Source organism: Schistocerca gregaria, chromosome 4, assembly GCF_023897955.1.
Source record: "Schistocerca gregaria isolate iqSchGreg1 chromosome 4, iqSchGreg1.2, whole genome shotgun sequence".
In the NCBI taxonomy this organism is placed as follows: Eukaryota; Metazoa; Arthropoda; class Insecta; order Orthoptera; family Acrididae; genus Schistocerca; species Schistocerca gregaria.
In genome coordinates, this window is record NC_064923.1 from 255,046,050 (window position 1) to 255,073,666 (window position 27,617).

At 38.6% G+C, this 27,617-nt stretch overlaps 1 protein-coding gene across 1 annotated transcript in view; it reads right to left on the reverse strand.

Annotated features, from left to right (window-relative positions):
- The window catches only part of LOC126267106 (dynein axonemal heavy chain 12-like), a 90,746-nt gene extending 63,381 nt beyond the window's left edge, over positions 1–27,365 (reverse strand). The window contains exons 1-3 of the mRNA XM_049972004.1: positions 27,286–27,365; positions 17,893–18,093; positions 4,735–4,904 (exon numbers count right to left, since the gene is read on the reverse strand). Coding sequence (XP_049827961.1) covers positions 4,735–4,904; positions 17,893–18,093; positions 27,286–27,288 — 374 coding nt within the window. The 5' untranslated portion in view covers positions 27,289–27,365. The remainder of the gene's footprint in view (positions 1–4,734; positions 4,905–17,892; positions 18,094–27,285) is intronic.
- Between the last annotated feature and the right edge of the window lie 252 nt (positions 27,366–27,617).

The following is a 27,617-nucleotide window of genomic DNA, read 5'->3' on the forward strand; positions in this document are numbered from 1 at the left end:
AAGACATTATCTTCTTTACACAAGGATACATATACAAGGCTTAAATATTATACTCATCACAAGAACTGCAAGCAAATGAGAACTTCCAGGATACATATTGCTTTTACATGTCTTCAGTGGATATAGCACCACATGATCAGCATTCATGAAAGGAAAAAAGAAAATCTTCAGAGTAATGAAGAAATGAAAATATTTGGTACTTGCAGCATCAGTGTTTAAGGACCCAGTACATCACATTACGTTATTTTTGAGGCCAGCTGCCAATTGTTTACAGTTCTGTATGGGGCTTCTGTCAACAAAATGTCACTGAATAGTTAAGTCCCATAGTGCTCCGAACCATTTTGTCACTGAATAGGTTGTGTTACCACTGCTTCATAACCTCAGAAATTGGAAATAAAGTGAAACCTCCCAACAGACGAAGCTGCTAGACAACACTCCTAAAGCGTGTACCATGGAGTGCAAGATTGGATGGATGTTGCAAAGCCCCCTGAGAGGTGGTGGTGGAGAATATCTTTTAATAAGCTACTAAGCATCCTGTTTCCTCAGACCACCTGCAAGTTGATAAGCTGCATGTGTGCAAAAGGATATGGTTCTACCAGTAACAGTAGAAAGGCTGCTCTACAATGCTCCAAAATATGCAGCTTTAGTCAAGGTGTAACTTGACTTAACAAATGTCCGCTACTGCAATGAAAGAAGAAGACAGTGAAACACTTGCACCTGACAGTAGCAGCGTTACAACAGACCAAGATCCCAATGCTCAAGAAGTTTATAATAGTGAGGTGCAAGAAGATAACCAGCCAATCTTATGTACATAATGTTACATAAGATACTAACAATGAACATTTAATCAATAAATGGTAATTAAACCTTTATTATGTATCATCTCTTGATCTTTTTTAAAACAATAACACTGACACCTGTAATCAGAAATGGAATTCCCAATATTATACAGCCAGAACATATTTCTAAACACAGTTTTGAAGCTGAACTGTTAATCCCATGAAAACACTACATAAGACCTTAGTTTTGTACTGAAGTATTTTGCTCATAAATGCAACCGTATTCCATGAAAATTGGAAAAGGTGATTTTTTGCTGCCATTTTCCAATGTCATGGATGAAGCTCCAGCCCAATAGGTGTGGACTTTTAGCAGATTGTTTAGAAAGGTATAAGGAAGGGCTGTGCAAAATCCCAGCTTTTTACTAATTTTTCCTCTACAATCCTAATTTGACTATGGTTCAGGTGAAGGAGGCACCTGTGGATGGACTTTGAACCAAGGACGCTTTTGGTTTATGTCAGCTTACACTATGTCCCAGCTGGAAGGCATCAGTTCAGGCTCTGTCGGAATCAGGACTAGGCACAGTCCATACAACAGCTAGCATAGGTAGTAACTAGCTGAAGATGAGAAAGGATGGCAAATATTGGGTTAAAGGCTGGCATGGAGGCTGAACTGTGATGGGATGTCACAGTTGGTTCTCTGCATTTCCTCCTTGTCTGGAGTGTGTTCCTTTTGAAATTCCCCCTTCGTGCTCTGTTGTTCCCTAACCCTAGCCAGAGGGTGCTCTGGCGTTGCTGAGGCAGACTGAATATTGTGTTTGTGAGACCGTGTCGGTCTGCAGTTGGAACTCTTATTGTGGACGTCTAGGAGTGTACAGGAGGCCACACCGTTTTGTTGATGTTTGGCATGAAAGTGTCAGGTATAATGCACCATTAAGGCCATGATAGCAACCAATTTTACTGTCCTGGTTGCAGATGGATCAAAGGGGTTGAGGCCTGGTTTTCCATTGAAACTCCTATCCTACAGATGTCATCGTACTTAAAGTAAGACATTTTGACCATTATTTTGCGTTATTTGCAAACAACTGGGCCTTCCAGCATGTACAGTAATTTGGCGAATATTATTTCTTTCATTGGTGTGTAAATGACTGAACAAGGAGCAGTTTATTTAATGATCACCTTATGTTCATGTTCTGGGTGTGCTGCTTGCGAGTCTGCCATGTAAGGGAATCCTGCTTGTATTGATTACCTTCTGACCAAGGTTCTTGCTTGACACTTGTTTTTAAATACACTGCTAACCTGGTTAGCATATGTTGTGGCTATTTTAAATTAATCACTAATCAATAGCCCAACACAGTTAGTTGGCCATCAGAAGTCATGTATGTGTTATTTTTTCATTTATTCTAGTCAATCTATAAGCGTGTTACTCTTAATTTGTTACTCTATCCATTAAGTTGCCATTTTTGGGGGGTTTAGATGAAGCGTGGCTCCTTTCAGTATAGATTTGTCAGTTTCCAATTTATTGTTTTTTCCACCAGTTTTTAATTGTGCTTATGTACGTATATATATTTACAGATATATGGGTGGAATCTAAATTTTTTATTACTATTGAGCTGTACTTAATATCATACCGTAAAGAAAGGAACTTATTGGAGGTTAACTGTCACCGTAAGGTGTTGTGGATGGTGCACTTTCCTGTTATTCATTTTAATGTTCTAGTCAATGTGTAAGCTTGTTAATTATTTTCTCTTTACATGGAGTGTGCCTGCCTCGATGTTATATGTGACTGTTTCATAATCAGTTCTTTAATGTACCTACACACATATTTACATTTATGGGAGAACTTTAAAGTGTGTTCCCCTGTTGAACTTTAACTAAAGTTCAGAAAACTGAATCAGGTGTTTATTATTGTTCTAGTGCTATTATCAGTCAAGTGTAATGTGACATTCTCTTGGTCTGTTACCAAGTTTTACAATAAATACAAATTGCAGTGAAGTGATGTGCTATTTCAGTTGTTCCCATGATTTCCTACCTCTGCATTGGTTAATCTAAACTTATAATATTTAATTGTTTAAATATTGGAGGGAGGTGTGTGGGTCTCAATGGTAGCAGAACATGGTTGCTTCCCTTCCGAGTTAGGGGGGGAAATTTTAAATTTGCTTCACTGTCTTGCATTTACTGTACAGATTTTCAATTTCATATGTCACTTGTAAATTTGACATGTGTTGTGATGGGGCAACATGATTGTCCTGGTCTGACCTTCTTAAAGAAGGATAAGCTAGTCTACGAATTGCTTATTTGTCAGCAGCTTATGCAGGGTATGGTGGCAGACTTGGTCATTAGATTGTGTGGTGCACTGAACAATCCAGTAGTCATTTCCAGTGAACTGATTGAGCAGGTCACAAATGCTCTACATGTCATTAGTAGTGCTGTCTATGAATAAAATCAGAATATTAATTTTCTACATGGAACTCATGTTACCTCAAGAAAGAGGGGACGGTTGAGGCCCAGTTGTGCTATTGGCACTCTCGTTTACAGGACTTACAATTGTTGTCTTTGAATGAAGAACAGCAGGGATCAGTTAGCCAACTTACCCAAAGAGTAAAGGAACTGCAGGTTAAGGCCAGTGTATTAGGATTGGAAGATGTTCATGATGAAGATGACAAGAGTTTGGCTTTCCTGGGTAACAATAATCAGGGTTTTAGTAGTCAAGTGTTTAAGGGTCAGGGATTGGAGGTGTTTGCAAAATTGCCCAATCCTATTTTGAATTTATTGCAAGGGATTTCAGAGTTAATGATTGATGACTTAAGTCAAGTTCAAACAATTTTGTGGCTTACTGTTAGCCTTGAAATACATACTATTGCCCTGCAGTTTCCCCAAGTGATTGTGTAATGTCTTTTGTATCCGTTATGTAAGGGGCTTCTTAGTGTAATTCTTTCTGAGGCCTTGCACGTACAGGCTACCTCAGGTGAATTAAGAGACTTGATCATTAAGCGTAAACTTTCACCAAGGGTTCGGCAGCATTTAGAGTCCAATATTATTGGCGAGGGCAGGGGTTCGATGAGAACATGTGACAGGATACTTTCCGGGACTGGATCAGACTCTGAATGTGGCTCTCCAGCAGGGATACGACTTCCTCAAATCCTGCCCTGAAATGAGATCCATCCTTCATGAAATCCTCCCCACTCCACCAAGAGTGTCTTTCTGCTGTCCACCTAACCTTCATAACCTCTTGGTTTATCCCAAACTCTTTGCCCTTACAAATGTCTGCTTGTGTCTGTGTATGTGCAGATGTATATGTGTGTGTGTGTACGAGTGTATACCTGTCCTTTTTTCCCCTTAAGGTAAGTCTTTCCGCTCCCGGGATTGGAATGACTCCTTACCCTCTCCCTTAAAACCCACATCCTTTCGTCTTTCCCTCTCCTTCCCTCTTTCCTGAAGAGGCAACCGCTGGTTGCGAAAGTTGAATTTTGTGGGTATGTTTGTGTTTGTTTGTGTGTGTATTGACCTGCCAGCACTTTTGTTTGGTAAGTCACATCATCTTTGTTTTTAGATATATGGGTAAAGAATGAATATTAGCTTTAAAATAATGTATTAATTATGTATGACTTTCAAGGAAGGTGAAAACAAATCCAAGTTATGTGTGTTAGATGAAATGACAGGGATTAATGTATTTAATAAGGGAGAATGGATCACTCTCTTCTTGTAATTTAAAGACTTTATTCTGAAGTGAATGTCTAGTGGTTTTGAAATTTGAGTTCACATGTTATATATTACATGTTTAGTGTAACATTACACATCCATGACTTACTATGATCATTAAGTGTAACTGCCTCACATATTTGTACTACTTGTTCCTTGCATGCAAATTTACTTACATAAAAATGTTCAGTTGAACTGTGGTATACAAACAATTATTACACTTGTAAATCAAACTGGTGAACCATGGCACACCAACCTTATTTGTGCTATCCATAGGAAGTCTGAATCTGATGTAACACCTATATCCAGGAACTGCTGAATTATATCTCTTTGCTGTAATGTCTGAATAATTAGACAATGAAGATTCAGCATTTTGAGTCTCGTAAGATTTTCAGTCACAGCAACTGTAAATATATCCATTTGACCCTAGAGCAAAAACAGTAGAAAATTATATATGAATCTAAAACATGAATCTGGAATGACAACATACAAGAACATTTTATTGATGAGGTGTTACATCCACAAACCATAAAAACACAGGTCCATCCAAAAAAATGGTTATTGTGAGATCTGTGTCCAGCAAAGCATTTATTTTCCCTTTTTGTTCATCAAAGATTGTACTAAGAACAAAAAATAAACTGCCTGACAAAAAAAGTGAAGCTCCCAGAAGGGCAGGAGGAAAAGAACTGAAATTTTACTGATGGAGAGTTTATGTATTTTTATTGCAGAGATTCAATATTGAGTCAAATTTACAAAGTACTTGTCTGTATGAACCCACTCATCAGCATGATGTTGAACCCCTCTGGGCTGGAAAAGTACTGGTTTTGTTGAGAAGGATGACATAAAACTATTGGATCCCATCCTGAGGCAATGTGGCCCACAACTGTTGTAACTTCTCCATGATACCCTGGGTACTAGCATGGAGTTGACATCTGAGCTGCTCCCATATGTGTTCTGTCAGAGCAGAACTTGGGTTACTGCTGGCCATGAGAGTAATTCAGTATCATACAAGCAGTTCATAGAGACATGTGCCTTGTTATATATTTATTTTTATTTACAAGTTCCATAGGACCAATTTGAGGAGCAAAATGTCCAAGGTCATGGAACATGTCAGTACGTGAAATTACAACATAAAAGAACAGATAAAAACAAAATGTTTATGAACCCAAACAATCTCAATCCATAAGTTTAAGTAAATGCAATCAACAATACAACAAGAATCAGCTTAATTTTTCAAGGAACTCCTCAACAGAATAGGAATGACCCATGAGGTAGCTCTTCAGTTTCAATTTGAAAGCGCATGGATTACTGCTAAGATTTTTGAATTCGAGTGGTAGCTTATTGAAAATGGATGCAGCAATGTACTGCACACCTTCCTGCATAAGAGTTAAGGAACTCCGATCCAAATGCTGGTTTGATTTCTGCCAGGTATTAACTGAGTTAGAGCTGCTTATTCTTGGGAATAAGCTAATATTGTTAACAAGGAATGACAGTAAGTAATATATATAGTGAGAGGCCAATGTCAAAATACCCACACTCGTGAACAGGAGTCGACAAGAAATTCATGAACTTATACCACTTTTTGCCCAAACCGCCTGTTTATGAGCCAAAAATATCCTTTTAGAATGGGAAGAGTTACCCCAAAATATAATATCATATGACATACGCAAATGAAAATTTAGCAAAGTAGACTAATTTTTGTGTCGACGATCACTCACTTGTGATACCGTTCGAATAGTAAAAATGGCAGCGTTAAGTCTTTGAACAAGATACTGAACGTGAGCTTTCCATGACAGTTTACTGTCTAATTGAACACCTATAAATTTTAACTGTTCTGTTTCACTAATCATATGCCCATTCTGTGAAATTAAAATGTCAGGTTTTCTAGAATTGGGTGTTATAAATTGTAAAAACTGAGTCATACTGTGATTTAGTGTTAGTTTATATTCTACAAGTCATGAATTGCTCTATTTGAAAAGGGACCAATGTTGCACACAACATCCTTCACTACCAAGCTAGTGTCATCAGCAAACAGAAATAATTTAGAGTTACCCGTAATACTAGAGGGCAAATCATTTATAGAAATAAGGAACAGGACTGGCCCCAATGATGATCCCTAGGGCACCCCCCACTTGACTGTACCCCACTCAGACCCCACATCACAACCTTTGTCAACACTGTGAATAATGACATTTTGTTGTCTGTTGCTAAAGTAAGAGATGAACTAATTGTGAGCTACTCCCCGTATTCCGTAATTGTCCAATGTCTGGACCAGTATTTTGTGGTCAACACAAACAAATGGCTTAGGTAAATCAAAATATATGCCTAGCATTTGAAACCTTTTGTTTAAGCCATCCAGTAGCTCACAGAGAAAAGACAATATAGCATTTTCAGTTGTTAAATGACCTCTAAAGCTGAACTGTACATTTGATAACAAATCATGTGATACAAAATGATCAATTATCCTTACATACACAGCTTTTTCAATAACTCTGGCGAACAGTGATGACACAGAAATAGGTCTAAAATTGTCTACATTATCACTTTCTCCCTTTTTATAAAGTGGCTTTACTAGTGAGTACTTTCATCATTCAGGAAACTGACCATTTCTAAAGGAAAAATTAAAAATATGGCTATATACAGGGCTAACATGTGCAGCACAGTACTTTTATTCTGCTAGGCACTTCATCATATCCATGAGAGTCCATTTACCAAGAAAGTTTTATGATTCCCTGTAGAAGCTAAATTTTTATTTTATTCATCAGCAATTCTCAGAAAATAATTGTTAAATACTGTACTTATATCTGATTCATCAGTAACAGAAATATTTTTGCTATGAACTGACTTTATATCATGAACCTTGCGCTGCTGACTACACACTTCCTGCACAACCTACCATATGGTTTTAATTTTATCCTGTGATTTAACTATTCTATTTGCGTACCACATACTCTTTGCCTTCCTAATAACATTATAAGCACCTTACAATACTGTTTGTAATGGGCTACTATAGGTTGATTGTGACTACTTCTAACATTTTGATATAATTCCTGCTTTGGTATTATACCCAGGGTAGACCAGGGTCTGATGGTTTGGAGTTGAGTGGAGAACTTAAACCAGACGCTACGTCAACTCTGTGAGGAAAATGGTTGTAGATTCCTCGACCTACACTACGGGGAGGAAGGTTGTAAGACGTCCCTCGATAGATCAGGAGTGCACTACCCACAGGAAGCAGCCACATGGGTAGCACAGTAGTTGTGGTGTGCATATCAGGGTTTTTTAGATTAGGTCATTCCGAAAGATTTCAATATGCTAAATCTCGAAGTGTCTGTAGCAAGATCTCCGAGTTACTCTCCGAAATGAACAGTAGTAATGCCAATATTGTATCAGGTACTGAAAGCTGGTTGAAACCAGACATAAACAGCAGTGATATTTTAAACTTGGATTTGGACAATGTTTAGGAAGGATAGGACTGATGCTATTGGAGGTTTTGTGTTCATTGCAGTTAAAAGCTTGTAGTGCTTCAAGAATTTCAGAGTAAATTCTAGAACCACTAAGCCTTCCACTGTTTCAAACACCTGGTATTTTAGACTAAAAAAATAAAAAACAGTTACCAGAAAAAGATGGACCTGGTGACCAAACGGCAGCATACAGGTGCCTGCTGTACAGTCCACAGAGTCTCCGTGTACAGGTCAAGAAGAACATGGAAACTTTATGTAGTATTCTGTCCTCTTTAGTGTCTTTGTTGATTGTAAAAAGACTAATGAACAATTGAATATAGATTTATAGGTTCATTCATGTATTGGAATTGCTTGTGACTAGGGACTTTTGAATTACTTCAGGTCTTGGCTGTGAACGAAGCAAAATACATGTATGCTATTTGAGTATGTGTAAATGAGTCTAATGTTTAAAGAATAAGTTAGCTTGTAGGAGTTATTGTCTGTGAAAGTTGAAAATATATAGTGATTGAACTGAAAAGTATTTTTCAAGTACCCAAATTATTTCAAGGATAGAGAAGTATTTTAATAAATCCCTTTAACCAGCCATAGTCTTTGGAGAAGAAGCTTTTGGGAGATCAACGTAGCTGATTACCCAGAGAAGCGGATTGGCTACACACAATGTGCAAGGTAACTGAATTGAGAGATGTGTGTGCCTTGCAACCCAATACCACACTGTCTCTTATCATCCGAAAAATGTTAGAAACTGTTTAAATGCAGTTGAGGTTGATACTGGGTCAGACTGTGAAATAGTCTGAATAAAGCTGTCAATCAGATAAGAAGTGACCATTGTATAAGGATATTTTTATAGACAACCAGCATCTGCAAGAAACATCGCAGAATGTTTCAGGGAAAGTCTTGAGCACATGGGAAATAAATATCCAAATTATCCATTAGTTATAGTTGACTGGGAAAATTACATTTTTATCACAGGGGGCAGAAGCTAAGACTCATGTGAAGTTATTCTAGGAGTGCTCTCAACATACAACCTTGAGCAATTGGTCGGAAAACCAACTTGAGATGGGAACATCTTAGATATCTTGACGAGAAACAGACCTGATCTTTTTGCGGAAGTTAATCCAGAAGAAGGTATTAGCAACCATAATGTCATTGTGGTTTCCATGTCAGTGGGAGTTGCAGAAAAACCAAATACACAGCATAGGGTTTTCTTGTTTGGGAAAGCAAATAAAAGTGTCATTAATGAATATCTTCATAGTCAGCTCCAAGCCTTCACTGTGGAACACAAAGCTATTGAGCATGTTTGGTCAGAATTTAAAGGTATCGCCCACCATTAGCTACAGAAATATGTGAATAGCAAAAATATAGGGGAGGGAAAGGATCCACCTTGGTACAACAAACATATTAGGAAGTTGCTGAGAAAGCAGAGTTCACTGCGAGACATGAAAGTACAGAGCATCTTTGGTTGGAATCTAAAGGTATTGTCCATTACGTGCAAGTAAGTATTGTGCTTTGTTAGTAGGTTTGTTGGGAACCAAGATGGCTCCTTCCTACATCAACCTTTTCACTGGTTACTAGGAGGGGGCTTTCCTGGGATCTGTAAGCCTTCAACCCCTGGTTTGGTTTAGATACATTGATGACATCTTTGCTGTATGGATTCAGTGTCATGGTCATCTGTTAATATTCCTGCAATCTCTAAATACCGTCTCCCAATTACATTTCAAATTGTCCTATTCTAATTCCCAAGCCACTTTCTGTGTCGCTGATCTCATCCTCACCAAAGGCCAGTTACACACTTCTGTCCACATGCTGCTCATAAGTCACAAATCATGGCAGTAAATCCTAAACAACGCCTTGCCTGGCATAAGGAGTGTAAACATTGGACAATTGAACAGTGAAAAAATAATGTGTGGAGTGATAAATCACAGTACATAATGTAGTGATCTCATGGCAGGGTGTGGGTATGGCGAATGTCTGGTGAACGTCATCTGCCAGCATGTTTCTCATGGAGGGGGCTTGCGCCCCTTGTTTCTTTGCATGGCAGTATCACAGCTCAGGCCATCATTGATGTTTTAAGCGCCTTCTTGCTTCCCACTGTTAGAGAGCATTCAATGATGGCGATAGCATCTTTCAACAGGATCGAGCAATTGTTCATAATGCATGGCCCATGGCAGACTGCTTACAAGACAGTAACTTCTCTGTAATGGACTGGTCTACACAGACTTCTGACCTGAACCCTACAGAGCACCTTTGGGATGTTTTGGAATGCCAACTTCATGCCAGGCCTCACCAACCGACATTGATACCTTTTGTCAGTGCATTATTCCATGAAGAATGGGATGCCATTCCTCAAGAAACCTTTCAGCATCTAATTGAACATATACCTGTGAGAGTGGAAGCTGTCATCAAGGCTAAGGTTAGGCCACCACCATACTGAATTCCAGCAATACCGATGGAGGGTGCCACAAACTCGTAAGTCATTTTCAGCCAGTGTCTAGATACTTTTAATCACATAGTGTATGTGTTCAAGGAAATGTTAAGACACATTATATGGTTTTAAGTGTGCAAAGTGCAGCACCATGCCTCTTCCCATAGCGTTCTTCTATTGCATGTCACTGTATTTTGCTCTGTGGAACTGAAACATGTATATTTTGTAAAGGATAGCACCAAACTACATTCATGACAGTGGAAATTAAAATGTCGTGTGGTGCCTCTCCTGTTCCATGTCAGCTGGTTTGACATCCTGCCCCACAGCAATTAATACTAGATGGGATTATTTGTAATTGGGAGAACAAGAACTCTTCAGAAAATTTGCACTTCTTATTGTATATTAGCTAATAATTTGCTGCTCTGCGTGACATAAAATTAAATACAGATACATAAAACCATTAAGGACAAGAGGCGGGCAAGACTGTACACATTTCATCAATCCTTAGCCCCTAGCATTTTTTTCTCTCTAATTTTGCTACAGCTTTACATGGTGTGCTTTCCTTTGTGTGAAAGAATCTATTACCTCATCAAAGTTGGTCAGACATTTTGCTACATGAAAAATCAAAATATCATTGTGTAATACTGAAAAAGCTGTTAGTACAATTAGGAGCCAAGATTGGAGTGGTTTCTAGAGCTGATTATTCTCTATCTATTTTGTCACCCTCTGCTAGATAAAATGAAACTGGCCATTCTAATATTGCAGAAATTGTAACACACTCCAAAAAAATGATACTTTTTTGGCACAAATGGTCACTTTTATAACGCGTCAGAATATAATTCTCGAAGTACCAACAGCAAATGGCTCTTAGGCCTGCTACAAGAAGAAAGCTTTACATTAGGAAAAAGAGTCACATTTCATAAAAATGCTCCAGTTTCTCAAGCATCAGATTGAAATGTGGTAGTACAAATTTTTTTTATAAATTTGGAATTGTCATATTCTTCCATAATTTGGGTGATGTCCTCATTTCTCCTCCTTCCTCGTTTTAACAATCTTGTCATCGCTAATTCTGTAACTATTCCTCCCATTGTCAAAACTTCTTCACCAGTTCACTTCACTACACCTGAGAGAATTAACAGCTTAGTTATCCCGCGACTGTTCTCTGGTTAGGTATTGTTACATGTTCGCACAACATGTTTTCTGCGCTAACTCCAGAATACAACTCAAGTGGCTGCTAACTGGGGACTGTGCAACTGACCCTTACAAGTACAGCAATCTGTTGTTGTTGTCTACAGTCCTGAGACTCGTTTGATACAGCTCTCCATGCTACTCTATCCTGTGCAAGCTTCTTCATCTCCCAGTACCTACTGCAACCTACATCCATCTGAATCTGCTTAGTGTATTCATCTCTTGGTCTCCGTCTACGATTTTTACCCTCCACGCTGCTCTCCAATACTAAATTGGTGATCCCTCGATGTCTCAGAACATGTCCTACCAACCGATCCCTTCTTCTAGTCAAGTTGTGCCACAAACTTCTCTTCTCCCCTATCCTATTCAATACCTCCTCGTTAGTTATGTGATCTACCCATCTAATCTTCAGCATTCTTCTGTAGCACCACATTTCGAAAGCTTCTATTCTCTACTTGTCCAAACTAGTTATCATCCATGTTTCACTTCCATACATGGCTACACTCCAAACAAATACTTTCAGAAACGGCTTCCTGATACATAAATCTATATTCGATGTTAACAAATTTCTCTTCTTCAGAAACACTTTCCCTGCCATTGCCAGTCTACATTTTATGTCCTCTCTACTTCGACCATCATCAGTTATTTTACTTCCTAAATAGAAAAACTCTTTTACTACTTTAAGTGTCTCATTTCCTAATCTAATTCCATCAGCATCACCCGATTTAATTTGACTACATTCCATTATCCTCGTTTTGCTTCTGTTGATGCTCATCTTATATCCTCCTTTCAAGACACTGTCCATTCCGTTCAACTGCTCTTCCAAGTCCTTTGCCGTCTCTGACAGAATTACAATGTCATCGGCGAACCTCAAAGTTTTTACTTCTTCTCCATGAATTTTAATACCTACTCTGAATTTTTCTTTTGTTTCCTTTACTGCTTGCTCAATATACAGATTGAATAACATCGGGGACAGGCTACAACCCTGTCTCAATCCTATCCCAACCACTGCTTCCCTTTCATGTCCCTCGACTCTTATGACTGACATCTGGTTTCTTTACAAATTGTAAATAGCCTTTTGCCCCCTGTATTTTACCCCTGCCACCTTCAGAATTTGAAAGAGAGTATTCCAGTCAACATTGTCAAAAGCTTCCTCTAAGTCTACAAATGCTAGAAATGTAGGTTTGCCTTTCCTTAATCTTTCTTCTAAGATAAGTCGTAAGGTCAGTATTACCTCACGTGTTCCAGTATTTCTACGGAATCCAAACTGATCCTCCCCGAGGTCCGCATCTACCAGTTTTTCCATTCGTCTGTAAAGAATTCGCGTTAGTATTCTGCAGCTGTGACTTATTCGCCCTTGTATAAACCTTCTATATACTCCTTCCACCTTTCTGCCTTCCCTTCTTTGCTTAGAACTGGGTTGCCATCTGAGCTCTTGATATTCATACACGTGGTTCTCTTCCCTCCAAAGGTCTCTTTAATTTTCCTGTAGGCAGTATCTATCTTACCCCTAGTGAGATAAGGTTCTACTTCCTTACATTTGTCCTCTAGCCATCTCTGCTTAGCCATTTTGCACTTCCTGTCGATCTCATTTTTGAGACGTTTGTATTCCTTTTTGCCTGCGTCATTTACTGCATTTTTATATTTTCTCCTTTCATCAATTAAATTCAATATTTCTTCTGTTACCCAAGGATTTCTAGCAGCCCTCGTCTTTTTTCCTACTTTATCCTCTGCCGCCTTCACTACTTCATCCCTCAGAGCTAGCCATTCTTCTTCTAATGTGTTTCTTTCCCCCATTCCTGTCAATTGTTCCCTTATGCTCTCCTTGAAACTCTGTATACCTCTGGTTCTTTCAGCTTATCCAGATCCCATGTCTTCAAATTTCTACCTTTTTGCAGTTTCTTCAGTTTTAATCTACAGGTCATAACCAATAGATTGTGGTCAGAGTCCACATCTGCCCCTGGAAATGTCCTACAATTTAAAACCTGATTCCTAAATCTCTGTCTTACCATTATATAATCTATCTGATACCTTTTAGTATCTCCAGGATTCTTCCATGTATACAAGCTGCTTTTATGATTCTTCAACCAAGTGTTAGCTATGATTAAGTTACGCTCTGTGCAAAATTCTACCAGACCTCTTTCATTTCTTAGCCCCAATCCATAATCACCTAATATGTTTCCTTCTCTCCCTTTTCCTACTGACGAATTCCAATCACCCATGACTATTAAATTTTCGTCTCCCTTCACTACCTGAATAATTTCTTTTATCTCATCATACATTTCATCAATTTCTTCATCATCTGCAGAGCTAGTTGGCATATAAACTTGTACTACTGTAGTAGGCATGGGCTTTGTGTCTAACTTGGCCACAATAATGTGTTCACTATGCTGTTTGTAGTAGCTTACCCGCACTCCTATTTTTTAATTCATTATTAAACCTACTCCTGCATTACCCCTATTTGATTTTGTATTTATAACCCTGTATTCACATGACCAAAAGTCTTGTTCCTGCCCTTTTTAAATTCTCTAACCTACCCACCTGATTAAGGGATCTGACATTCCACACTCAGTTTTCTTTCTCCTGATAACGACGTCCTACTGAGAAGTCCCCACCCCCAGATCCAAATGGGGGACTCTTTTACCTCTGGAATATTTTACCCAAGAGGAGGCCATTATCATTTAATCATACAGTAAAGGTGCATGTCCTCGGGAAAAATTACAGCTGTAGTTCCCCTTCCTTTCAGCCATTCGCAGTACCAGCACAGCAAGGCCGTTTTGGTTAATGTTGCAAGGCCAGATCAGTCAATAATCCAGACTGTTGCCCCTGCAACTACTGAAAAGGCTGCTGCCCCTCTTCAGGAACCACATGTTTGTCTGGCCTCTCAACAGATACCCCTCCGTTGTGGTTGCACCTACGGTACGGCCATCTGTATCCCTGAGGCACGCAAGCCTCCCCACCAACGGCAAGGTCCATGGTTCATGGGGGAAAGACAGCAATCTGGCCAAACATTTTTCGTCAAAATGTCATTTACTTGGATACACAGAGAAAATAATACATAATCTTTCTTAGCTGTTATTCCTGTTAGTCATTTATCTCCACTCTGGTAGACGGAATCTATGGATTCGGCCAGTAATTATTATTAACACAGATCATTTGCAAACCCAATCAAACATTTAGTCAGACAGTGATTGGCATTCATCTGCTTGGCTTTACTCTGCTCCACTCATATCGCCCATTTTGTCTCCAAGAAAGTTTATTTGTAGATGTGACGAGGATTTCCCTGACAGAGTCATCATGCATTCACAAGTCAACTTATAATTCATTCAGATATCAACTTAAAATGTGTGCAAAAATGTTAAAAAACCAACAAGGATGCATTTCAAAATCACATGAATAATCGATAGGCCAACATGCGCTGGATGCAAAGAGCTTTGTGATACAAGGTTTTTCCTTCAAGAATAAGAATTTGGCAATATATAGTATTGCCCCAGTTCAGAAATATTGTAGATCTGGGGCTGATGCACAGAGCAGCCTGAATTATAGGGGGAAAGTGGGTAGTCTCCAAGTCGCCCATGTTCACATTTAGTGATTTTGCTGTTTTCTCTTTCTTTACTGCTCTCACGTCAAATGAAAACAAAATGGATTTCTGTGGCCAAGAGCTATCAAGTGAATGAAAATACATTCACCTATTTTCATAAGGTTAATATATGTTATTAGTTTCAGATATTATTTTATTCCCACCTTTCTGACAGTCAAGCATTAATTACCTTGCAGAACAATGAAGTTATTTTTGTCAGTTTGCTAAAGAACTTTGAATTTTATTAATCTTGCTGCTGAGGCAGTCAGTGTATTTGGAACAAAGTGTTTAATTCCACACTATTGGCTAGTTTCAACTGCTTGCTGCATTTCAAGTGCATAATTTCATCTTCTAGGATGTATGGCATTATGCCATAATAAAGAAACAAACATGAGATAATAAGTACTGGTACTGCAACAAAATTTAGATCCCAAAAACCACACTGTATTGCTTAATATCAGTTCAAGGCCTACTTCACTTGGCATCTGGACATACAAATGTACACTCCAATTGTGCACATTTTAGTATGGTTCACGAAATTCTGATGATCTTTGAGTATCCCCTAATGTCTTGTTTCTTTTATGATATAATGTAAGATCTTTTAATGTTTTACATGTACGAACATATGGGCCTTCTACATCATTGTTGCTGTGCAAGTGCGATGGCACATTTTATCTGGCATTCTCTGGCAAATGCAGAAACAAACCTGTTTCTAACAGGTTGCAGGAAAATATTGTGAATGATGGTTTGAAAACCATTATTTTCAAAGCACATTTCCCTTTATGCATGTTGAGCTGTTTGTGAGAATGTATGATGAATTTCTTAAATCACAGAGCATTTCATTCCCATTTAAAAATCAACTTGTTGATGATGAGCCCAGAAGATCAGACATTTATGTCGTTATTAAAAATTTTGCTGCCACATTTTTGTGATGTATCTTAAAGTCTAATACGCACAAAAAAGATAAACATTATATTTGAAATATTAGCTTCTCTTGCATGAAAGATTAGCTTCTCTTGCAGCGTACTAATCTTAGAGATCAATATTATATGTGAAAGCTTTGCTTTTCTTGTAGCAACATTGTGAAAAGTAATTTAAGTCATTAACTTTTCCTGTTTGTGTGTTAGCAGTGATTTTGGTATTAGCTTACTACATCACATGTCCTATGCTCTGAACATCCACTGTTATTGGCTGGCCAGATCACATATGAGCTATGACTGGCTTACAAAAGTGTAACGCAAACTCGATTTCAATGCTTCAGAAAGTAACATGCACTTTTTGAAGTAATTCAAATTTACACTTTTGTAATATGAAAGTATGCAGTTTAAATGTTGCTGCACATCAAAGATCTCCCCAAAATATGTTTTTCTCCCTTAGTTTCATTTTCTATAATGCTGGAAAATTCTATGCCATGTTTAAAACCATTACCATTCAAAGAAATGACACATTTTACAGATCCAAGGGAAAAAATACTGTCACTTAACAAAGAAAAAGTGTTTTCACCCAGGAGATACTGTATTTTTAACTAGGAAATTTGCAAAAAAAAAAACAAGAATTTTTTCCCTTGTCTGCATATACTCCCTGTGTAAACACTGTTCAGCCTTTTACATTGGCATGACTACCACCCAGTTATCTGTCAGGATGAATGGGCACAGGCAGAGGGTGGACACAAGCAACACGCAATATATTGTTGCAGAGAATGCTGTACAATATGACTGTCATGACCTTGGTGCCTGTTTCAGTATATCCACCATCTGGATTCTTACCCCAAACATCAGTTTCTCAGAACTCCGTGTGTGGGAACTAGCACTACAACATGTCCCTGGTTCTCATCACTCAACTGGCCTTAATTTACATTAATTCCTTTTGTCATCATTTATTCACAGTAATTACTTCTTTCTTCTCTCCATTTTACTTTTCTAAAGCATTCATTTTCTGACCTGTCTATTTTTTGCCATTCCCCTCCGACCACTGTTACATACAATGCATCTTGCTTTTCACTCTTATTAACTCATGCACGATGTTTTAGTAGTAATCTCTGTTTTGCATATTACCCTGTCTTCCACCTTTAAGCTCTCAGGTCTTCAAATCTCATCCAGTGCTATCCCAAACAATTAGTCTTTCCTTCTCATACCATCCGGTAAGTCTGTCCTGACCTAGGGTTCTGGGTCACTTTTCTGAATTGCACCACTTTCCCTAAACCTCTCCAGACCTTTACCTTCACCCCACATCCTTCCTCTTCAACTCTTCTGCCAGAAGAAGAAGATACTGGCTCCAAAAGCGTGTAAATGTTAAATCCCTTTGTGGTGTGTTCCCGTGCAGTTGCTTGATGAGTAGATTTTTTTTTCAAAGGTTATGTAATGTTTTCTCACTGCCTTTAGTGATTTTGGCTAATTACATAAATGCTACAGTTAAAAAGTAGAAAAATACATTGAATGAACACCACATAACTGACTTAGATTAGATTACATTAGATTCAGTTTTCATTTCATAGGCCCAAAAATGAGATGATTCTTGTAGGTTTGGAGCATGTCAGAAAGAATGATATAAAAAAACATACAACCTTTGAATACAATAATTACTATCCTATTCATTTGTCAGGAGACTTCAAAAATAGGCAAATATATTACAGTAGACTGGAACTGCTATTATTTACAGAATTAATACACTGTCAGAAAGAAACATTGTTATACACCTTTAGTAAAATTCTCATGCACAAAACACATTACACCAAAAACACCCCAGACATTAATTAATACACACCTGCATGGCTATCAAATGCTCCTGGAGTTTACGATGTGCCTCCAGGGAAGTATGTACTTTACTGGTCCAAATTAGCCTGCTAACAACCAGGGCAATCTGCCCTGGAACACTATTAAGTAATTCTTGTGGTGATAATTTATCAGAAGGATCAATATTGTCCTTTATCAATTGTTTCATTGTCTTCACCATTTGTGTCTGCAGCTGTGAAATGGAAATGGTGTCATGTTATTTGAGTAGTCCATAACAAAATAACATACAATCAATCTTACAATTTTACACAGATGCTATGCTTCTGCTTTACATATTTTTCAAACTTTTCACTCTTTTCTGGACCAATGTCTCTGAAAGATAGGAGAGGGTGTCTCTTGTCAACACTAAGAACTTTGATCAGAAGCCAAATAATGACCAGTCTTTCTTTCTCATAATTTTATAACTACAGGAAGTGAATACAGCTGAAAATAAATTATTTCTCTATTTTTTTAGTAGGTTCCATGCTTTGAGCAGCAACAGCGACAACACTGTGGGAGCTCACAATGCCATGATCCCATTAGTGTATAACTGGTACAAGCAGTTCAGCCTTCTTGCTGTCAATTTCAATTAATTTTAGCAGTGTCATAGGTGCCATATAACATGACATAACGTGAATTTTAAAATCTTCCAACCACACTGAATATTCACAGAAGTTTCAGGCTTGCAACTGGTCTTCATAATATTTCACCTTCACATTCACCTTCTGGTGCACCATTGAAAACTGAAGAATACTTATCTGTCCTGCAGTTTTTTAGCATGACGTGAGTATTCTGCACATGCATTAATACAGCAGTGGAAGATGACCCTTTTACCTCCAGACATTGACCCCAGTGGTGAATACTGAACTCAGCAGTCCTCAGGGTTGTCGCCATCATGTCCATTGGTGTACTCTATGTACTTCATCTGGAACAAATCATGGAAATACTGGGGTTCTATTCTCCACCCAACTGGTAGTCATTATTGCGGTTCATTAGATTTTCCTCCAAGTATATTTCCATGAATTGTTCATTAGATTTTCTGCCATGTATATTTCCATTAACTGTTTAATAATAGAGTCTGAAAATGATGTTGCTCGGGCCAAAATTATGTTTTAATGTACTTCATGGAATGTCCAGTGTAGATATGATGTTGAGCAATAACAGATTTCATTGTTTGTATAGGGTGAATGCAGAAATGATGTTCAGTGCAGTTTTCTTCCACAGCACGCATGGCAAGGTAATTTGTAGATTCTGGCCTTCTGCAATGCCAAATCATACTTCAGTGAATCCATGAAGTGTGGAATTTTAAAAGCTGCATGAAAAAAACGCTTTAGCTTGAAATTTAGAGAGGATTCTGGCTATCTTGAATGAAATACTGCCAACAAACAGAAGAAAACCTAGGAATTTAGCTCAAGTACGATCTTCTTGAAACACTTCTTGGTTTATGCCTTTAAAATACTGTGCCCTTTTAATCTGCTGTCTGGAACATCCATATTCTCTGAACACTGCCTTCTGATTGACAAGTCCTTTAGGCAAACAAACCAGGCCTGAGACAATGTACACTGTTTCCAAGTATTTCGAGCACACTCATGATTTGCAACTAGTGGTGACAACCTGATAACTGCAACTAAAAGTCAGTATTAGTGGGTCCACAATCAACTGAATGCCACAAAGAACCATAATTCTTCTGACTAACAGAAAGAATCAGGAAAGGTAGACAACTATCTTCCTATTTCCATAGTGAACTGAATGCTCTTATGGAGTTGAGATGTCGAACTCAGTTATTTTATTTCCTCCATGAAAGCAAATTATAGGGCTGCAACCTATACTGATCAGCCAGAATGTTGTGACCACCTACCTAATAGCTATTATATCCACCTTTGGCATGGAAAACAGCAGCAGCTCATCATGGCATGGAAGCAATGACGCCTTGGCAGGTCAGGAGGGGAGTGATGAGCTCTGATAACTCATTCAGTCATATCCAACATGTGTTCAATCAGGTTCAGATCTGGTGAGCTGGGGGCCAGCAGATCTATTGGATCTTACCACTGTGTTACTTGAACCACTCCATCACACTCCTGGCCTTGTGGCATAGTGCATTATATTGTTGATAAATGCCACTGTCATCGGGATACATGATCGTCATGAAGTGGCCATTATGTGGTGGACTGCAACCAGTGTATGATGCTCCTCAGCCATCATGGTCACCTTGCACAAGCTCCACTGGACCTGTATACACCCACGTGAATGTTTGCAAGAGCATAATTTCAGTCACAGTTGCCAAGGTTGTGATCTTAACTTTGGCACAAGCATGGATGGTTGACTGCAGTGGTTACTTGTTAGGAGTGTTTGGTGCACTGTGTGCTTGGATTCACTTGTACTCTGCCCAGCATTAAAGTCTGATGTTAGTTCCATCATTGTTCACATGTGTCCTGTTTTATTACTCTGCGCACCCTACGATGTCTGGCATGTGTTTGACGGTTGGCTGCCCAACCCCATGACATCTGGACATGATTTCACGCTGGTTTCATCATGTGTTGAAGAACATACAGACAGTACTACCATGTGTGTGTCTGACCAGCAGTGATTCCTTGACAGATGACACTGCTATTGCCTGGATGGGTTTATATTGATAGTAGGTCAGTGGTCATAATGTTCTGGCTGATCAGTGTATAAAATACAGTTGGTTTAAGGCTAGCTGATTCCAGCGCTCGCTCTTCAAAGCCAGCCGGGGGGGGGGGGGGGGGGGGGGGGGGGGAGGGAAAAAAAAAAAAAAAAAAAAAAAAAAAGAGTAAGTAAGTTTGCCACCAGGGGAGAAAGAGGGCTATCCATGATGACCCCTCAGGTTGTTCAAAACATTCTTCATTGAAGATGAAATAGGATGAAGGAAAAAAATTGCCCAAGGACCCTGCAGAGGGATACTACACCAAAACTAACTAAACAGTCTGAATTGCTTAGACAAACAGCTCCCAATCTATTCATAAAATCAGTCAAGTTCTGAATATGATGTGAGCGTTTATCCATTAATGGTCAACAAGGCAGCAGAATGTTTACATAAATCATATCAAGGAGCACCAATAAAGTGAAACACATCTGATGAAAAAAATTACACATATTTGTAGTTGAAACAACAGAACAAAAATACCCTTTAGAACTATAAAGCAACTACGGAAAATATGGCCACACAAATGAAGAATGAATCCATTGCTTTTCTTCCTTCTTCCTTTCTTGGCAATGTTTCATTCACAATCGCCAACACCCTCCAGAAATTTCAAGCTAAAGTGGTTTTCCACTCAGCATCAAATTTCCATACTTCAGGGAATCAGTGAAGTACAATCTGTCATTGCAGAAGGCTAGAATCTACAAAATTCCTTGCCAGTGTGGTATGGCTTACAGAGGCCAGACCATGCAGACTGCACTAAACATGAATGATGCACTCCCCTTGTGCATACAACCAAGTCTGCTATTGCTTAACATTGTATCTGCAGCAGACATTCAACATGGTCAAAATGATACCATTTTGGGACTTTATAATGAATGAATTGGATAAAACAGTAATTTTTGTCAAAATCATGCCATTTTGGGACTCTATAATTAAAGAATCCAAGGAAATGTGCATGACAGAAAATGTGACAAACTGTTACAGCAGTTATCAATTGAATAATGCATGGAGTCCCAGCATTTCCATGATTTACTAGGCACAAAGAAGACACAGCACATTGATCACCACAGTGAGACAAACCCAAGTTCTGTAAATCCACCACCAAGAACACTGCACAAAAGTGGTGTGGTCAGTCAGCCATCATTACCTTAATGCATGAAAAGAATACACACAGTGTGCTAACATAACATGGGATGGGGGAAGCCTTCTTCAGTCTTCAATCGCTCACCTGAAGATGAAGTCGAAGTAACTTATATTGTAGTTAAGGGCAATCAACAACAAGCCTGAAATTTGAATTTTCTTTGACATCACAAATTTTGGAGCTGTTTTAACCTATAAATCAATTACTCACTTGTCCACAACATACAAAATGCAAATGTGTTATTTCTGAGTTATAAATTTCATAACTAATCTTTGTACAACTCATATATAATTTAAAGAAATGTCCTCTTTATAAGTAAATGGTTCACTGTTACTGATAATAGGGGCAAGACATAAATTTTTTACCAGTCTTGATTAAATTCTTGAACTGTTTACCAGTCTTGAATAAATTATGAGGAAAAAATGAATAATTTCTTTATAAGATTTTTGTTGCAGTTGAGTGTAGAAGATTATGAATTCTCGTGTGCTCTGACGTTTCTGAGATAATACTGAGGAGGGTATTATATAATTTGCACAAGGAGAAGTTATTTTATTGTGAAAGAATTATGAGGAAGGAGAGGAGTTATCTACATAAGGTACCAGAGGTTATTCAATATCAAAGGAGATAGTTGTTTCATTTCATTTCATTGTGTTTGGTCTATTAAGCACACATAATCATTTTGAAGACAACTGTATTCAGTTTGATATATTTTTGGTGTCACAAAGTTATGGCTGAAAAATGTTGTTCTGTAACTTGATAGAAGAACAACTGAGGCTTAATCTTTTTATATACTATGTGTCCCCCCATGAACCATGGACCTTGCCGTTGGTGGGGAGGCTTGCGTGCCTCAGCGATACAGATGGCCGTACCGTAGGTGCAACCACAAGGGAGGGGTATCTGTTGAGAGGCCAGACAAACGTGTGGTTCCTGAAGAGGGGCAGCAGCCTTTTCAGTAGTTGCAGGGGCAACAGTCTGGATGATTGACTGATCTGGCCTTGCAACATTAACCAAAACGGCCTTGCTGTGCTGGTACTGCGAACGGCTGAAAGCAAGGGGAAACTACAGCCGTAATTTTTCCCGAGGACATGCAGCTTTACTGTATGATTAAATGATGATGACTTCCTCTTGGGTAAAATATTCCGGAGGTAAAATAGTCCCCCATTCGGATCTCCGGGCGGGGACTACTCAGGAGGACGTCGTTATCAGGAGAAAGAAAACTGACGTTCTACGGATCGGAGCGTGGAATGTCAGATCCCTTAATCGGGCCAGTAGGTTAGAAAATTTAAAAAGGGAAATGGATAGGTTAAAGTTAGATATAGTGGGAATTAGTGAATTTCGGAGGCAGGAGGAACAAGACTTTTGGTCAGGTGAACACAGGGTTATAAATACAAAATCAAATAGGGGTAATGCAGGAGTAGGTTTAATAATGAATAAAAAATAGGAGTGTGGGTAAGCTACTACAAACAGCATAGTGAACGCAATATTGTGGTCAAGATAGACACAAAGCCCATGCCTACTACAGTAGTAGAAAAGGGAGAGAAGGAAACATAGTAGGTGATTATAGATTGGGGCTAAGAAACGAAAGAGGAAGCCGTCTGGTAGAATTTTGCACAGAGCGTAACTTAATCATAGCTAACACTTGGTTCAAGAATCATAAAAGAAGGTTGTATACATGGAAGAATCCTGGAGATACTAAAAGGTATCAGATAGATTATATAATGGTAAGACAGAGATTTAGGAATCAGGTTTTAAATTGTAGGACATTTCCAGGGGCAGATGTGGACTCTGACCACAATCTATTGGCTATGACCTGTAGGTTAAAACTGAAGAAACTGCAAAAAGGTGGGAATTTAAGGAGATGGGACATGGATAAACTAAAAGAACCAGAGGTTGTACGGAGTTTTAAGGAGAGCATAAGGGAGCAATTGGCAGGAATGGGGGAGAGAAATACAATAGAAGAAGAATGGGTAGCTTTGGCATGAAGTAGTGAAGGCAGCAGAGGATAAAGTAGGTAAAAAGACGAGGGCTGGTAGAAATCCTTGGGTACCAGAAGAAATATTGAATTTAATTGATGAAAGGAGAAAGTATAAAAATGCAGTAAAAGACGCAGGCAAAAAGGAATACAAACGTCTCAAAAATGAGATCGACAGGAAGTGCAAAACGGCTAAGTAGAGATGGCTAGAGGACAAATGTAAGGATGTAGAAACTTATCTCACTAGGGGTAAGATAGACACTGCCTACAGGAAAATTAAAGAGACCTTTGGAGAGAAGAGAACCACGTGTATGAATATCAAGAGCTCAGATGGCAACCCAGTTCTAAGCAAAGAAGGGAAGGCAGAAAGGTGGAAGGTGTATATAGAAGGTTTATACAAGGGCGATGTACTTGAGGACAATATTATGGAAATGGAAGAGGATGTAGATGAAGACGAAATGGGAGGTAAGATACTGCGTGAAGAGTTTGACAGAGCACTGAAAGACCTGAGTCGAAACAAGGCCCCCAGGAGTAGACAACATTCCATTAGAACTACTGACGGCCTTGGGAGAGCCAGTCATGACAAAACTCTACCAGCTGGTGAGCAAGATGTATAAGACAGGTGAAATACCCTTAGACTTCAAGAAGAATATAATAAATCCAATCCCAAAGAATGCAGGTGCTGACAGATGTGAAAATTACCAAACTATCAGTTTAATAAGTCACAGCTGCAAAATACTAACACGAATTCTTCACAGACAAATGGAAAAACTGGTAGATGCGGACCTCGGGGAAGATCAGTTTGGATTCTGTAGAAATGTTGGAACACGTGAGGCAATACTGACCTTACGACTTATCCTAGAAGAAAGATTAAGAAAAGGCAAACCTACGTTTCTAGCATTTGTAGATTTAGAGAAAGCTTTTGACAATGTTGACTGGAATACTCTCTTTCAAATTCTGAAGGTGGCAGGGGTAAAATACAGGGAGCGAAAGGCTATTTACAATTTGTACAGAAACCAGATGGCAGTTATAATAGTCAAGGAGCATGAAAGGGAAGCAGTGGTTGGAAAAGATGTGAGACAGGGTTGTAGCCTCTCCCTAATGTTATTCAATCTGTATATTGAGCAAGCAGTAAAGGAAACAAAAGAAAAATTTGGAGTAGGTATTAAAATTCATGGAGAAGAAGTAAAAACTTTGAGGTTCGCCGATGACATTGTAATTCTGTCAGAGACGGCAAAGGACTTGGAAGAGCAGTTGAACGGAATGGACAGTGTCTTGAAAAGAGGATGTAAGATGAACATCAACAAAAGCAAAACGAGGATAATGGAATGTAGTCAAATTAAATCGGGTGATGCTGAGGGAATTAGATTAGGAAATGAGACCCTTAAAGTAGTAACGGAGTTTTGCTATTTAGGAAGTAAAATAACTGACGATGGTCGAAGTAGAGAGGATATAAAATGTAGACTGGCAATGGCAAGGAAAGCATTTCTTAAGAAGAGAAATTTGTTAACATCGAATATAGATTTATGTATCAGGAAGTTGTTTCTGAAGGTATTTGTTTGCAGTGTAGCCATGTATCGAAGTGAAATATGGACGATAACTAGTTTGGACAAGAAGAGAATAGAAGCTTTCGAAATGTGGTGCTACAGAAGAATGCTGAAGATTAGATGGGTAGATCACGTAACTAATGAGGAGGTATTGAATAGGATTGGGGAGAAGAGAAGTTTGTGGCATAACTTGACTAGAAGAAGGGATCGGTTGGTAGGACATGTTTTGAGGCATCAAGGGATCACAAATTTAGCATTGGAGGGCAGCGTGGAGGGTAAAAATCGTAGAGGGAGACCAAGAGATGAATACACTAAGCAGATTCAGAAGGATGTAGGTTGCAGTAGGTACTGGGAGATGAAGCAGCTTGCACAGGATAGAGTAGCATGGAGAGCTGCATCAAACCAGTCTCAGGACTGAAGACAACAACAACAACATACTATGTGTAAAATGGAGGGAGCAAGTAAAATGTTTAGTTTGGTACCTGTAATTTTCCTTCAGATCAGCATACTGATAGGGTCAATTATTCGGTGATGGCATTTTTTCGCATATGATTTTATTATGGGAATTTCTGACATGGTGTAGTTTATTAGTAAAATAAATAATCAGTGATTTGAGTGATTTGATAGGTAAAATGATTTAAGCATACAGTTCTGACAGTTTATTAATATGCTACAGGAGTTTCTAGGAGTAAAGCTTAGTTGAAACATGTTTGCTCACGCAACTCATTTTTTTGTAGAAAAGGCCAATGTCATTTCACTGTAAATAACCAATTATTTGTAAGAGACCTAATCAGGGGAAGTCCTAATAGATGTAAAACTGAACTTAATCATGATTTTAAAGTTCAATTGGTAAATCCCATAGTAATGTTTGACAACACATACAATAATGAACAGTCATCAGCAGAAGAAATAAACATTGACACAATAAGCACAAAAGTGAGTGAATCTAAGTCCTTTTCTGAAGAACAGCAAGTGGAACTTAGGGAACTGATACTTGCTTATGTACATGTATTTGAAAACCAACCAGGTTTTATTAAGGATTTCATATACAAAATGGAACTTTTTGTTCTACCTCATACTCTATATCATGGGCAAAGAGGGAAGCAGTAAGAAAAAGAGATTACACAATGCTTGGATGGAATATAGTACAAACATCATTTTTCTCTAATTGTAGTCCTATCTTGGCTGTGAGTAAGCCATATGGCAAGGTGTGCTTGGTCTTTGGCACACGTAACATTAATAAGATTATTGTACCAGTACAAACATATCCATATAATTTAGAGGCACAGCTTATGAAATTGCACAATGCTAAATTTCTTACTATAATCAACCTCCAGTCTTCATATTGGCAAATAAAACTACATGAAGAAAGTTGGAAGTGTACCACTTTTGTATGTGGGGTTGGAGCTTCGAATTTCAAGTATTACCGTTTGGACTGAATGTAAGTGCAGGCGTATTTATCTCTGCACTTGACAGAGTACTAGGGGCCAAACTTTTGAGAAAGGTAACAGTATAGTGGATAACCTTTTAGTTGCTACACCCACTTGGATAGAACATTTAAAATTAATTGAACAAGTATTGAGCCATTTTTCCGAATATGGAGTAACAGCAAATCTCAAGAAATGTAATTTCGGAGAAGATAAGGTAAAATTTTTAGGACACAATAATCTCTTCGGAAGGCATATTGCCAGAGCCTAAGAAACTTGATGCCATTAGGAACTGCCCTGTTCCACCAAACAAGAAACAATTAAAGGCATACCTAGGCGTAGTGTCATTTTTCAGAAAATTCATCCCCAACCAACTTATGAACAGTCAGTGATGAATACAGCCACTTTCCCCTTGGGGGGGGGGGGGGGGGGGGAGGGGATATATAGCTTGACAGTGGGGGTGGGGGTGGGGGACAACAAAGTTATAGGCTTAAAATTTAAGTGGAGGGGGGGGGGGGGGACAACAAAGTTATAGGCTTAAAATTTAAGTTATAGCGTTCTAAAGATGTAGCAGCGCTTATTAATTATATTAAATAATAAAATAATTTTATTGCATGCACAAAAACTCACATTTACCATTTACATCAAACTAATACTTCGAGGCTCTTTTACAGCATATCTCTTGATGATTTCATCAATAACTCCTTCTGTTGGCTCGTCGTCCCCTTCAGTTGAAATCTTCACACAAGCTTGGAGCATTTCCTGACCCACCCTATTCCTTAATTTTGTCATCACCCTGTTTGTTGTACTAAATGACCTTTCCAAACTGCAAGTCGAAATGGGAATGCACAGTACACATTCAGTGATTGTCCTTAGTACTTTGTAGCTGATGTCGGCTCTCTGAATGAAAGAAGCAGCATCAGAAGACATATTGTCTAATTTACTACTAATAACGTACCTAAAAGAAT